Source organism: Musca domestica, unplaced genomic scaffold (assembly GCF_030504385.1).
Source record: "Musca domestica strain aabys unplaced genomic scaffold, Musca_domestica.polishedcontigs.V.1.1 9, whole genome shotgun sequence".
In the NCBI taxonomy this organism is placed as follows: Eukaryota; Metazoa; Arthropoda; class Insecta; order Diptera; family Muscidae; genus Musca; species Musca domestica.
The window spans coordinates 2242378-2258407 of NW_026712435.1; the positions used below are offsets into that span (position 1 = coordinate 2242378).

A 16030-nucleotide genomic window follows, 5' to 3' on the forward strand; every position below is an offset into this window, starting at 1 on the left:
ATACCGAATATCGGGGACTACCGTTATATGGGGGCTATATGAGGACGTGGACCTACAAGGCTCCTTTTTTGACTTTGGATTACGAATCCATTACGAACTTCAAATACCAAATTTGAAACGATTCCGGTAAATAATGTCGCTAAAATCATTAAAATACCGAATATCGGGGGGTATGGTATATGGGGGCTATACGAAGACGTGGACCTGCACAGATAATATTCTGTCTTAGGCTGTAGTATTCATTACGAACTTCAAATGCCAAATTTGAAACAATTCCGGCGAATAATGTCGCTAAAATCATCAAAATACTGAATATCGGGGGGTACGGTATATGGGGGCTATACGAAGATGTGGACCTACATGGCCCATTTTCTTTTTAATGCTGCAGCATATATAACGAACTTCAAATGTCAACTTTGAAACGATTCCGGTAAATAATGTCGCTAAAATCATCAAAATACCAAATATAGGGAGGTACAGTTATATGGGGGCTATACGAAGACGTGGACCTACATGGTCCATTTTCTGTTTTATGCTGCAGTATCTATTACGAACTTCAAATACCAAATTTGGAACGATTCTGTTAAATAATGTCGCTAAAATCATCAAAATACCGAATATGGGGGGGGGGGGGGATTACCATTATATAGGGGCTATACGAAGAAAGCGGTCAAGATTTGGATATAGTTCCCATATTTATATTCTCGGGCGATTTCACATATTTGATGCACCAAACACGGTATGTACCTCCAATTTCAATGAAATATGGAAGGTGTGAAGGAATTTGGCGTAAAAGTAATTTTTGTTAAATTATATTGAAATCGGTTCAGATTGGTATATGATTTTATTAAGAAGCATTGTCCCACAACGCCTTTGCAATGGTGTTAAGCTAACAGTAAAAATTTTATTATTATTACGGGAAGTATTTTTCTACCTCGAATTCACTAATTGCAACAGAAATCCCACTAAACTTCAAATGATTGCAGTTTCCTGCAGACTTGGCGAATGACAAACCCTTCGTGTATGCTGACTTAAATTGGTCAGCTGTTCCTGGCATGTTCACGTGTTGGTAGACCGAGCTATTTGTTTGTTTACGCATAAAAGTATTACAATAATTAGATTTTTAAATTTTTGAATTTGTCTTATTATTTTTTTGAATCAACATTCTTCTATATATATAACAAGTAAAAAAGCTGTAAGTTCGGCGTGGGCCTGCATAGGCAACTTTTGTCATAAGTTATTACAATATTTAAATGCGAAACTTGAAGAAAAATCTGTTTATAATGTAGCTAAAATCATTAAAATACCGAATATGGGGGGTACCGTTATATGGGGGCTATACGAAGACGTGGACCTGCACAGACAATTTTCTGGCATGGGCTGAAGTATCCATTACGAACTTGAAACAATCTGCGAAATTTGAAACAATCCCGGTAAATAATGTCGCTAAAATCATCAACATACCGAATATCGGGGGGTACGGTATATGGGGGCTATATGAAGACTTGGACCTATATAGCCCATTTTCTGTTTTATGCTGCAGTATCTATTACGAACTTCAAATACCAAATTTGGAACGATTTCGCTAAATAATGTCGCTAAAATCATCAAAATACCGAATATCGGGGACTGCCGTTATATGGGGGCTATACGAAGATGTGGACCTACATGTCCCATTTTATGTTTAATGCTGCAGCATATATTACGAACTTCAAATGTCAACTTTGAAACGATTCCGGTAAATAATGTCGCTAAAATCATCAAAATACCGAATATCGGGGGGTATGGTATATGGGGGCTATACGAAGACGTGGACCTACATGGCCCATTTTCTGTTTAATGCTGCAGCATATATTACGAACTTCAAATGTCAACTTTGAAACGATTCTGGTAAATAATGTTGCTAAAATCATCAAAATACCAAATATAGGGAGGTACAGTTATATGGGGGCTATACGAAGGCGTGGACCTACATGGTCCATTTTCTGTTTTATGCTGCAGTATCTATTACGTACTTCAAATACCAAATTTGGAACGATTCTGTTAAATAAATACCGAATATGGGGGGGTACCATTATATAGGGGCTATACGAAGAAAGCGGTCAAGATTTGGATATAGTTCCCATATATATATTCTCGGGCGATTTCACATATTTGATGCACCAAACACGGTATGTACCTCCAATTTCAATGAAATATGGAAGGTGTGAAGGAATTTGGCGTAAAAGTAATTTTTGTTAAATTATATTGAAATCGGTTCAGATTGGTATATGATTTTATTAATAAGCATTGTCCCACAACGCCTTTGCAATGGAGTTAAGCTAACAGTAAAAATTTTATTATTATTACGGGAAGTATTTTTCTACCTCGAATTCACTAATTGCAACAGAAATCCCACTAAACTTCAAATGATTGCAGTTTCCTGCAGACTTGGCGAATGACAAACCCTTCGTGTATGCTGACTTAAATTGGTCAGCTGTTCCTGGCATGTTCACGTGTTGGTAGACCGAGCTATTTGGTTGTTTACGCATAAAAGTATTACAATAATTAGATTTTTAAATTTTTGAATTTGTCTTATTATTTTTTTAAATTAACATTCTTCTATATATATAACAAGTAAAACAAGCAAAAAAGCTGTAAGTTCGGCCAGGCCGAACTTTGAATACCCTCCACCATTTGGTACGAATTTAACAATTTTCAAAAAAAAAAAAATAAATAAAAAATAAAAGGATTTTAAAATTCTGTTAAAATCATGTAACCGTATATTAGAGTCTATATGGCGACGTGGACCTGCATAGGCAACTTTTGTCACAAGGCAACTTATATCACAATATTCAAATGCGAAACTTGAAAAAAATCTGTTTACAATGTAGATAAAATCGTCAAAATCGTCGAATATAGGGAGGTACCAAGGTGGTTATAAAACGTAGATCTGCACAGAAAATTTTTTTTCATAGGCTGTTATATCGAACTTCACGAACTTCAAATGCGAAATTTGAAACAATTCCGATAAATAATGTCGCCAAAATCATCAAAATACCGAATATCGGGGTGTACCGTTATATGGGGGCTATACGAAGACGTGGACCTGCACAGACAATTTTCTGTCATAGGCTGTAGTATTCATTACGAACTTCAAATGCGAAATTTGAAACAATTCCGGTAAATAGGTTCGCTAAAATCATGTAAATACCGAAGATCGGGGGTACCGTTATATGGGGTCTATACGAAGGCGTGGTTTTGCACAGACAATTTTCTGTGATAGGCTGTAGTATTCATTACGAACTTCAAATACCATTCCGGTAAATAATGTCGCTGAAATCATCAAAATACTGAATATTGGGGGTACCGTTATATGGGGGCTATACGAAGACGTAGACCTACATGGGAGCTATCCGAAGACGTGGACCTATATGGCCCATTTTCAATACCAAAAGTCCTGCAGACATAGTACACATTTGAGTAAAATTTTATCAACCTACTTCATTTCGTTCGGAAGCTAGAGTGATTTCCACAGATGGACAGACGGACAGACGGACGGACATTGATAAATCGACATAGAATTTTATGCTGATCAAGAATATATATACTTTGTGGGGTCTAAAATGTATATTTCGAGGTGTTACAAACGGAATGACAAACTTAATATACCCTCCATACTATGGTGGAGGGTATAAAAGCTGTAAGTTTTAATACCCTCCACCAATTGGTACAAATTTGGCAATTTCCAAAAAATAAAATCCGTTAAAAATTCTGTTAATATCTTAAGAATGCCAAATGCTTATACGACGACGTGGGCCTGCATAGGCAATTTTTGTCATAAGTTATTACAATATTTAAATGCGAAACTTGAAGAAAAATCTGTTTATAATGTAGCTAAAATCATTAAAATACCGAATATGGGGGGTACCGTTATATGGGGGCTATACGAAGACGTGGTCCTGCACAGACAATTTTCTGGCATGGGCTGAAGTATCCATTACGAACTTCACATGCGAAATTTGAAACAATCCCGGTAAATAATGTCGCTAAAATCATCAACATACCGAATATCGGGGGGTACGGTATATGGGGGCTATATGAAGACTTGGACCTATATAGCCCATTTTCTGTTTTATGCTGCAGTATCTATTACGAACTTCAAATACCAAATTTGGAACGATTTCGCTAAATAATGTCGCTAAAATCATCAAAATACCGAATATCGGGGACTACCGTTATATGGGGGCTATACGAAGATGTGGACCTACATGTCCCATTTTCTGTTTAATGCTGCAGCATCTATTACGAACTTCAAATGCCCACTTTTAAACGGTTCCGGTAAATAATGTCGCTAAAATCATCAAAATACCGAATATCGGGGGGTATGGTATATGGGGGCTATACGAAGACGTGGACCTGCACAGATAATTTTCTGTCTTAGGCTGTAGTATTCATTACGAACTTCAAATGCCAAATTTGAAACAATTCCGGCGAATAATGTCGCTAAAATCATCAAAATACTGAATATCGGGGGGTACGGTATATGGGGGCTATACGAAGATAGCCTACATGGCCCATTTTCTGTTTAATGCTGCAGCATATATTACGAACTTCAAATGTCAACTTTGAAACGATTCCGGTAAATAATGTCGCTAAAATCATCAAAATACCAAATATCGGGAGGTACAGTTATATGGGGGCTATACGAAGACGTGGACCTACATGGCCCATTTTCTGTTTTATGCTGCAGTATCTACTACGAACTTCAAATACCAAATTTGGAACGATTCTGTTAAATAATGTCGCTAAAATCATCAAAATACCGAATATGGGGGGGGGGGGGGTACCGTTATATGGGGGCTATATGATTTCTTGGACCTACATTTACGAACTTAGCCTGCCTACTGGCAAAATATACATGTGTGAAAATTTTAGCCTTCTATCTTAATTTGTTGAAAGATAACGTGATTACAACAGACAGAAACACAGACAGACAGACGGACATGGCTAAATCGTCTTAGAATTTTACGCTGATCAAGAATATATATACTTTGTTGGGTCTGACATGAGTATTTCGAGGAGTTACAAACGGAATGACAAAATTAATATACCCTCCATAGTATGGTGGAGGGTATAAAAATCAATTGTTGTTCTTTGGTAATGGAATCACTTGAGAACGGCTGGACCGATTTGCATAATTTTTTGTACTAACATTCGTCATACTCCAGAAATGACCATATACATCGGAATTGGCCGGAACTTCCTATAATTTTCTTAATGCCAATGGATAGTAGATTTCATAAGCTTTCCGCAGGTACCCATATTGTGCCGGCAGAATTGTCCTGGAAGGCACAGTTTGGTGTAAACTTGTCCTGGCACATAGTATTTGCTACGAGTTTAATTATGATTATATAATGCATTTTGTTAGCGTTTTTATACGATAAGTAATTAAAAATCAAAAAAAAAGAAGGAAAAAACATTTTTTATGTAGCTCTCTTAACGCTAACATAGCTATGTTGTTTTCTCTGTTAAATTGGTGGCTCTAGTTAGGACCTGTCGAATTTAGTGGAAATCGGTTTAGATATAGCTATAGCTCCCATATATATTATTCATTCGATTTGTTAAATTTCTCCTCCACATTCGTAATATGCACTCCGCACCACGATACTCACAAAATTGTGCCTAAAAATAGGAAGAATTTTGATAAATATCGGTTAAGACACAAATGTCTTCGTCAAATTTAGTAGAATATGATGAAAGCCTGCTAAATATTAGTTCCTTTCGGCTTTAAATTATATTTGCTAAAACGATCTCGTCAACTGGGAAGAATATCTCCTTAATATGTGTGTTCTATTTTTTGTTGCTGGCTATCTAGGGTAAGTGTACCAGTAGTCGGCACTTTTAGGATTTTCGCGTTTTTAATCGCTCACCATTCTGAGTGGAACTTCTCAATTATTACAAAGTTAATTTATTCAGATTCGAAGTTTTGTATAGTTTTTGCAATAATAAATAAAGTTTTAATAACTTTTTATTAAATTTCATAAATTTGTAGTTTTATTAAAACAATGCTTTTTTGCCAGTAGTCGGCACCACTTGTTAATTGTCGGTATGGCATGTTCCAACAGTCGGCATACCAATTTTTTTGTAAGAATAATTAATAATAATAATAAATTAATTTATTAAAATATAATATTTTTGTTTAGTCAAACTGATTCGACGTCTTTATTGTACTTTTCTTAAGAATGTGGATTGTTGAGGACCTTCACAGACAAAAATTTAATTTTTATTAAAATAAATCATCTGTTCTTAGCGAAATTGTACACAAAGATAGCTGACAATATATTTGAAGTAAACAAAATACATTTAGTTATAATAGTTTCATTTATTTGGGCTTAAAAATAAAAAGTGCCGACTACTGGGACATGCCGAACTTAGGCACACTTACCCTATATATAAAAAAGAAAGTTGTGTTAGTTACTACGACTCATGAACCGCTGATCTGATTTTCTTTTTTTTTTACTGATTCAGATTTTCTGCCAAGAAAAGGGTAAAATCCAAAAAATCGCATAAAAATGTGAAATTTGAACGTTATTATTTTGACTTTTGAAATGTACAATAGTAATGTTTTATTTTGCATTATTTCTTTTCATTTTGACTTACTATTTTCGAATGTACATTTGTAGTTTTTTTTTTTGAATTGAATTCTTATATGATTTTTAGTCTTTTTTGGTTTTGGTTTTATGCAAATCATGTAGTGGCTAAATAATTTAGCGCGGTCACACCAAGGTTAAAGGATAATTACTTTTGCAAAATCGCTAAAAAAATAAAAATTAAAAGAAAGAGACTACCTCATTGCAAAAATTCTAAAATCGGAAAAAAATCAAGAAAAAATTTTCAATGGAATCGAAATTCAAAATTATTTGTTTCTTGTAAAAAATCAGCGAACAAGTTGCAGATTTTTTTTCAATTTGTTTTTCCTGTTTTAAAGTGTGTGCGCAATTCGATGTTAAATGGCGATCTATTATGTCTAAAATTGACATCTAGCTTTCAACTCCAGGACCTACATCGTGCTTCAGCTGGAAGATGCGAACACATTTATACAAGCAAAATTGACCGACAAACACTATAGGCTCATTTCAAAACGTGGACCACTTCTTTTATGTGGGAAAGCCGTCCAATGAGAACTCAAAATGCAAAATTCATTCGGACTGCAATCAGTGAAATACCGAATATTAAGTGGATAATCGCATAAAATTTGGACTTTAAACGGTCTCCAACGCACAATTTAAATGACCAAAAATTAATTCCCATGTTATGGTAATAGATGTAAGAGTAATTCAAATTAAATATTTAATTTCTTAGTAATCTTTGACTGTTCTGCAGTCATTCTACCCTCAATTATGAGTTGGGCAAAACTAAATACCACGCAGCAGGGTATTCTAAACTTTGGAAACACTTAAAAAAAAATGCATTAAAGACTAAAAGTACGGGCCGGCAACGCGGACCGAGACAGCTAGTTTTTAATATTATTTACATACGTCAATAATTAATATTACAATATCTATCATATAAAAAGTATGCTCATGCGCTTTATGTCTTCCATTTTTACTAGAATTTTAATATATGTTTTTTTTCGAATTGTAATTATTTGTTTTTTTTTATATTATCAATAGATTGGAGATGGCCCGAGAAGATGCCCTAGATATTGGGCCGATGATGAAATCCAATTTGATCACATTGTTGTAAAATACATGCAAAGTGAAAGTTGTCCATATTACACACGTCGAGAATTTAACGTGACTAATTGCAAAATAAATGACACACTTAAAGTAACACAACTGCAATATAATGGCTGGCCTACAGTAGAGGGAGAAGTTCCAGAAGTTTGTCGCGGTATAATAGAACTTGTTGATCAGGCTTTGAGCAACCATAACAAAGAGAAAAATGTAGGGTGCAAATCACCACTTACAGTTCATTGCAGGTAGTGTTTATCACTTCAGTTTTATGAACTATTTTAATGTTTTAAAATTCATACTCTTTTTAAGTTTGGGGACTGACAGAAGCTCTATATTTGTGGCCATGTGCATTCTTGTGCAGCAGCTGCGAAATGAAAAGTGCGTCGATATATGTACAACGGCTAGGAAAATAAGATCTCAAAGACCAAGGCTTCTCGACACATATGTAAGAACATATTCTTATATAAGTAATATTTTATTGAACTATCCTTTTTTCAGGCACAATATGAGTTCCTATATCGCGCTATAGTCAACTACGCCGATCTCCATAAATTATCTTCTGAATAAACGTAATCGCATCTGCTATAACTAAACAAAGGAGAAGCCATTTATCACTTATACTCAAATAGATTTAATATTTTATATAACACCGATCATTTTGTATAAAATCTCAAGATAATTTTGTAAGTTCAACATACCATTATATATTATTCAATCTTATTCAACTACTGGTAGCATAATGTGTTAAGCGGATAACCAAAGGACTTTAAGTGTAAAATTTTATATGTATAACAAATAAAAAGTTTTATACAGAAATTTGTTTAATTAACTATAATATCATGTTTTTGATATCATCTGAAACGCATGCCTAGAATGATCCGATTGAATTTTAAAATGCATATTGTTAAATGGTGAGTAGAACATATGTGTGTGTTTAGTCCATATTATTATTATTTGGTAACACTTGTTAAAAAAAATAGCAGCACAATGCCTTTTAAAGCTGACGTGCAGTTAGGTAGAGTGACTTAAACAGGGTTGCGCAGTCGAACTATTGACTCGGACTCCAAAGTCGTATTTTTAACGATTCCAAAAAATCATGTTCATTCCTTGGAGATATAAAACCTTTAACCTCATTTATTTGCCTTAAATATTTAATCTGGGTAATAATAATAATAATAACAAGTAAAAAAGCTGTAAGTTCGGCCGGGCCGAACTTTTAATACCCTCCACCATTTGGTACAAATTTGGCAATTTCCAAAATTAAAACCCGTTAAAAATTCTGTTAAAATCTTAAAAATACCGAATGCTTATACGACGACGTGGGCCTGCATAGGCAACTTTTGTCATAAATTATTACAATATTTAAATGCGAAACTTGAAGAAAAATCTGTTTATAATGTAGCTAAAATCGTCAAAATACCGAATATGGGGGGTACCGTTATATGGGGGCTATACGAAGACGTGGACCTGCACAGACAATTTTCTGGCATGGGCTGAAGTATCCATTACGAACTTCACATACGAAATCTGAAACAATCCCTGTAAATAATGTCGCTAAAATCATTAAAATACCGAATATCGGGGGGTACCGTTATATGGGGGCTATATGAAGACGTGGACCTACATGGCTCATTCTTTGACTTTGGATGAAGTATCCATTACGAACTTCAAATACCAAATTTGAAACGATTCCGGTAAACAATGTCGCTAAAATCATCAAAATACCGAATATCGGGGGTACCGTTATATGGGGGCTATATGAAGACGTGGACCTACATGGCTCATTTTTTGATTTAGGATGTAGTATCCATTACGAACTTCAAATACCAAATTTGAAACGATTTCGGTAAACAATGTCGCTAAAATCATCAAAAAACCGAATATCGGGGGGTACCGTTATATGGGGGCTACAGGAAGACGTGGACCTGCACAGATAATTTTCTGTCTTAGGCTGTAGCATCCATTACAAACTTCAAATGCCAAATTTGAAATAATTCCGGTGAATAATGTCGCTAAAATCATCAAAATACCGAATATCGGGAGGTACCGTTATATGGGGGCTACATGATAACTTGGACCTACATGGCCCATTTACGAACTTAACCTGCCTACTGGGAAAAAATACATGTGTGCAAAATTTTAGCCTTCTATCTCAATTTGTTCGAAAGATAGCGTGATTACAACAGACAGACAGACAGACGGACAGACAGACAGACACACAGACAGACAGACGGACATGGCTAAATCGTCTTAGAATTTTACGCTGATCAAGAATATATATACTTTGTTGGGTCTGACATGAATATTTCGAGGAGTTACAAACGGAATGACAAAATTAATATACCCTCCATAGTATGGTGGAGGGTATAAAAAACATCTCCACAAAAAAGTTAATGAACTGCTATCAACAGTATAAACGTGAAAGGTCAGATACGTAAAGTATGTGTTTAGTTTTGTAGAAACTGTAGTGTAGAAACTGTTTTAAAAATAGTTTTTGTGTTGAATGTTCTTCTTTAAATTCTTATATCGTTTTTATTTGTCTTTTCCGAAGAATGTAAATTAGTTAAATAAAGAAAACACTTACGATGCATGCGTTTTCCATATGCTATGTTTATGGTCGGTAATAAATTTTGTAATAAATGTCACGGCCATAAACAGAAGATAAGAAAGGGTCGATCACAAATAAATAAAATGCATGCTTTAGTGTTAAGAATATGTTGTAAATAAATTGAGTTCCCTTCCAGCCACGGAACGAGAAACATCATCTCGCGGCGTTTTCTTTTTCTAGTTACACTGCTTTGTTATCAGGTTAGGAGTCGACCTCATCAGTATGCTTAAAGAAGTTTAATAAATGCAGAGGAAAGAATGAAGCTCTCCAAACTGAAGACATGTCGGTAGTGCTTTGTAAAACCAACTTGGTAGTTCCCAATTTTATTTTATCCTTTTTAGATGTTGTATATCAAATGGTTTTTTAACACTCAAATCAAAGCCTATGGCTGAAAAGTAAGATCAGCCTATTCAAAATATGTATATATATATATATATATATATATATATATATATATATATATATATATATATATATATAATAAAAATAACAATTATAGGGAGGTTGTCAATACAATCACCCCATATTTTTTTCATGCTTTAATTATTAATTATTCATATTTTTTTATGATATTGATGTGTGTTATTTTGTGGGCTTGTGGATACAGTTATATCCGTGAATTAATTGAGTAGGTAGTTAAGATTAGTTTAGATACAGTTTTATCTAAGTGAATCGCGGACTACAGAAATAGTCTTACGGATATAATGTTGCTTTGTTTAGATACAGTTATATCTAATCATCCCGCGGACTGCAGTAATAGTCTTATCGCTTTCTTCACTAATCTTCCCGCGGACTACCGTAATAGTTTTTTCGATTTCTTCACAGAAGCAGCTTTCAATTTAGCATACTACTATCTGTAGAAGTATAACAGTGGGCGACGTTCAGACAAGAGCTGAAAATAATGAGAGAGTAAGACAACAAAAATAAGCTATATGATAGAAAGAGTGTCACGTCTGCGCAGTCTATCGTGTTCTCCGAATAGTAGGAGTTGGCGGGCCAAGCTATTTGGGTGCTCGGATAGTTTGTTTAAGTACTTTCGGCAAAGCTTCTTTAATTCTTCTTCAACAGTAAGTATATTTAGGTCCTTGTGGATGTTTGCGTTCCTTATGTACCATGGTGCACCTGTAATAGATCGAAGAATATTCGACTGTCTTCTTTGTAGTTTACTTACGTTAAAGGCACTAGCTGTGCCCCAGAGCTGTATGCCATACGTCCAAATTGGCGTTATTACTGTCTTATATAATGGGACGTTGTATTCTAATTTAATAGAATAACGTATACCAATTAACCACTCAAGATTGGCCTTTTTTAGTTTAATTTGCGTGATTTTTGCATCGATGTGTTGCTCCCATGTAAGTCTTCGGTCCACGTGCATTCCGAGATATTTTACGGTATCTTTCTGTGGAACTTGAGTATTAAAGATTTTTATCGTGGGGCAAAGTTCACGTCTTAGAGCAAAAGTATAATGTGTGCATTTGCTTGCATTTACCGATATTCTCCATTTTGTCAGCCAATTTTCGATTGAATGTTACAAAACTATTCAATATAGAACATTTAAAAGGATAAAATAAAATTGGGAACTACTAAGTTGGTTTTACTCATTATTCCTAAATATGTAATTTGAAACAATTCCGTTAAAGTCATCACAATACCGAATTTTGGGATGTACCGTTATATGGGGGCTATACGAAGACGTGAACCTGCACAGATAATTTTCTGTTTTAGGCTGTAATATCAATTTCGGATTTCAAATACCACATCTCAAAAAATTTCGGTGAATAATGTCGCTAAAATCATCAAAATACCGAATATCGGGAGATGCCGTTGTATGGAGGATATACGAAGACGTGAACCTGCATAGATAATTTTCTGTCATAGGCTGTTTATCAATTTCGGATTTCAAATACCAAAGTTGAAACAATTCTGGTTAATAATGTCGCTAAAATCATCAAAATACCGAATATCGGGAGGTACTTATATATGGGGGCTATATGAAAACGTAGACCTACATGGCCCATTTACGAACTTAACCTGCCTACTGGAAAAATAAACACGTGTGCAAAATTTTAGCCTTCTATCTCAATTCGTTCGAAAGATAGCGTGATTACAACAGACAGACAGAAAGGCGGACGGACGGACATGGCTAAATCGAATTAGAATTTTACGCTGATCAAGAATATATATACTTTGTTGGGTCTGACATGAGTATTTCGAGGAGTTACAAACGGAATGACAAAATTAATATACCCTCCATAGTATGGTGGAGGGTATAAAAATCAATTGTTGTTCGTTGGTAATGGAATCACTTGAGAACGGCTGGACCGATTTGCATAATTTTTTGTACTAACATTCGTCATACCCCAGAAATGACCATATACCTCGGAATTGGCCGGAACTTCCTATAATTTTCTTAATGCCAATGGATAGTAGACTTCATAAGCTTTCCACAGGTACCCATATTGTGTCGGCAGAATTGTCCAGGAAGACATATTGGCCAATGGAGTTATCCTGTTCCAAGGATACCTCCAGAAATGACCATATACCTCGGAATTGGCCGGAACTTCCTATAATTTTCTTAATGCCAATGGATAGTAGACTTCATAAGCTTTCCGCAGGTACCCATATTGTGCCGGCAGAATTGTCCTGGAAGGCACAGTTTGGTGTAAACTTGTCCTGGCACATAGTATTGTGCTACGAGTTAATGGGTGTATGTAGCCTTACAATCTTTGGAATATAACTTAATTATGATTATATAATGCATTTTGTTAGCGTTTTTATACGATAAGTAATTAAAAATCAAAAAAAAAAAAAAAAGAAGGAAAAAACAATTTTTATGTAGCTTTCTTAACGCTAACATAGCTATGTTATTTTCTCTGTTAAATTGGTGTCTCTAGTTAGGACCTGTCGAATTTAGTGGAAATCGGTTTAGATATAGCTATAGCTCCCATATATATTATTCATTCGATTTGTTAAATTTCTCCTCCACATTCGTAATATGCACTACGCACCACGATACCCACAAAATTGTGCCTAAAAATAGGAAGAACTTTGATGAATATCGGTTAAGACACAAATGTCTTCGTCAAATTTAGTAGAATATGATGAAAGCCTGCTAAATATTAGTTCCTTTCGGCTTTAAATTATATTTGCTAAAACGATCTCGTCAACTGGGAAGAATATCTCCAGGCAAAAAAAAAAAAAAAAAAAAAAAAAAAACAAGGGAACTTATGACGATTGGTGGCTCTTTCCGGAATTATGGTATTCCCTTCCTTACCTTGGTGTACATTACCATCTTTCTCCACTAATAAGCAAACGTTTTTATAAAATTTTTATAACATGTCTATTTTTTAATATGTGTGTTCTATTTTTTTTTTTTGTTTCTGGCTATCTATATATAAAAAAGAAAGTTGTGTTAGTTACTACGACTCATGAACCGCTGATTTTCTTTTTTTTTACTGATTCAGATTTTCTGCCAAGAAAAGGGTAAAATCCAAAAAATCGCATAAAAATGTGAAATTTGAACGTTATTATTTTGACTTTTGAAATGTACAATAGTAATGTTTTATTTTGCATTATTTCTTTTCATTTTGACTTACTATTTTCGAATGTACATTTGTAGTTTTTTTTTTTGAATTGAATTCTTATATGATTTTTAGTCTTTTTTGGTTTTGGTTTTATGCAAATCATGTAGTGGCTAAATAATTTAGCGCGGTCACACCAACGTTAAAGGATAATTACTTTTGCAAAATCGCTAAAAAAATAAAAATTAAAAGAAAGAGACTACCTCATTGCAAAAATTCTAAAATCGGAAAAAATCAAGAAAAAATTTTCAATGGAATCGAAATTCAAAATTATTTGTTTCTTGTAAAAAATCAGCGAACAAGTTAAAGATTTTTTTTTCAATTTGTTTTTCCTGTTTTAAAGTGTGTGCGCAATTCGATGTTAAATGGCGATCTTTTATGTCTAAAATTGACATCTAGCTTTCAACTCCAGGACCTACATCATGCTTCAGCTGGAAGATGCGAACAAATTTATACAATTGACCGACAAACACTATAGGCTCATTTCAAAACGTGGACCACTTCTTTTATGTGGGAAAGCCGTCCAATGAGAACTCAAAATGCAAAATTCATTCGGACTGCAATCAGTGAAATACCGAATATTAAGTGGATAATCGCATAAAATTTGGACTTTAAACGGTCTCCAACGCACAATTTAAATGACCAAAAATTAATTCCCATGTTATGGTAATAGATGTAAGAGTAATTCAAATTAAATATTTAATTTCTTAGTAATCTTTGACTGTTCTGCAGTCATTCTACCCTCAATTATGAGTTGGGCAAAACTAAATACCACGCAGCAGGGTATTCTAAACTTTGGAAACACTTAAAAAAAAATGCATTAAAGACTAAAAGTACGGGCCGGCAACGCGGACCGAGACAGCTAGTTTTTAATATTATTTACATACGTCAATAATTAATATTACAATATCTATCATATAAAAAGTATGCTCATGCGCTTTATGTCTTCCATTTTTACTAGAATTTTAATATATGTTTTTTTTCGAATTGTAATTATTTGTTTTTTTTTATATTATCAATAGATTGGAGATGGCCCGAGAAGATGCCCTAGATATTGGGCCGATGATGAAATCCAATTTGATCACATTGTTGTAAAATACATGCAAAGTGAAAGTTGTCCATATTACACACGTCGAGAATTTAACGTGACTAATTGCAAAATAAATGACACACTTAAAGTAACACAACTGCAATATAATGGCTGGCCTACAGTAGAGGGAGAAGTTCCAGAAGTTTGTCGCGGTATAATAGAACTTGTTGATCAGGCTTTGAGCAACCATAACAAAGAGAAAAATGTAGGGTGCAAATCACCACTTACAGTTCATTGCAGGTAGTGTTTATCACTTCAGTTTTATGAACTATTTTAATGTTTTAAAATTCATACTCTTTTTAAGTTTGGGGACTGACAGAAGCTCTATATTTGTGGCCATGTGCATTCTTGTGCAGCAGCTGCGAAATGAAAAGTGCGTCGATATATGTACAACGGCTAGGAAAATAAGATCTCAAAGACCAAGGCTTCTCGACACATATGTAAGAACATATTCTTATATAAGTAATATTTTATTGAACTATCCTTTTTTCAGGCACAATATGAGTTCCTATATCGCGCTATAGTCAACTACGCCGATCTCCATAAATTATCTTCTGAATAAACGTAATCGCATCTGCTATAACTAAACAAAGGAGAAGCCATTTATCACTTATACTCAAATAGATTTAATATTTTATATAACACCGATCATTTTGTATAAAATCTTAAGATAATTTTGTAAGTTCAACATACCATTATATATTATTCAATCTTATTCAACTACTGGTAGCATAATGTGTTAAGCGGATAACCAAAGGACTTTAAGTGTAAAATTTTATATGTATAACAAATAAAAAGTTTTATACAGAAATTTGTTTAATTAACTATAATATCATGTTTTTGATATCATCTGAAACGCATGCCTAGAATGATCCGATTAAATTTTAAAATACATATTGTTAAATGGTGAGTAGAACATATGTGTGTGTTTAGTCCATATTATTATTATTTGGTAACACTTGTTAAAAAAAATAGCAGCACAATGCCTTTTAAAGCTGACGTGCAGTTAGGTAGAGTGACTTAAACAGGGTTG

The 16030-nt window shown here is 34.2% G+C and overlaps 1 protein-coding gene across 1 annotated transcript in view; it reads left to right on the plus strand.

Annotated features, from left to right (window-relative positions):
- LOC101887814 (tyrosine-protein phosphatase 69D) overlaps nt 1-15827 on the plus strand; it is a 148606-nt gene extending 132779 nt beyond the window's left edge. The window contains exons 10-15 of the mRNA XM_059131500.1: nt 7656-7963; nt 8028-8163; nt 8217-8629; nt 14930-15237; nt 15302-15437; nt 15491-15827. Of these exons, the coding sequence (XP_058987483.1) occupies nt 7656-7963; nt 8028-8163; nt 8217-8285 (513 nt within the window). The 3' untranslated portion in view covers nt 8286-8629; nt 14930-15237; nt 15302-15437; nt 15491-15827. The remainder of the gene's footprint in view (nt 1-7655; nt 7964-8027; nt 8164-8216; nt 8630-14929; nt 15238-15301; nt 15438-15490) is intronic.
- Nucleotides 15828-16030: the final 203 nt, after the last annotated feature.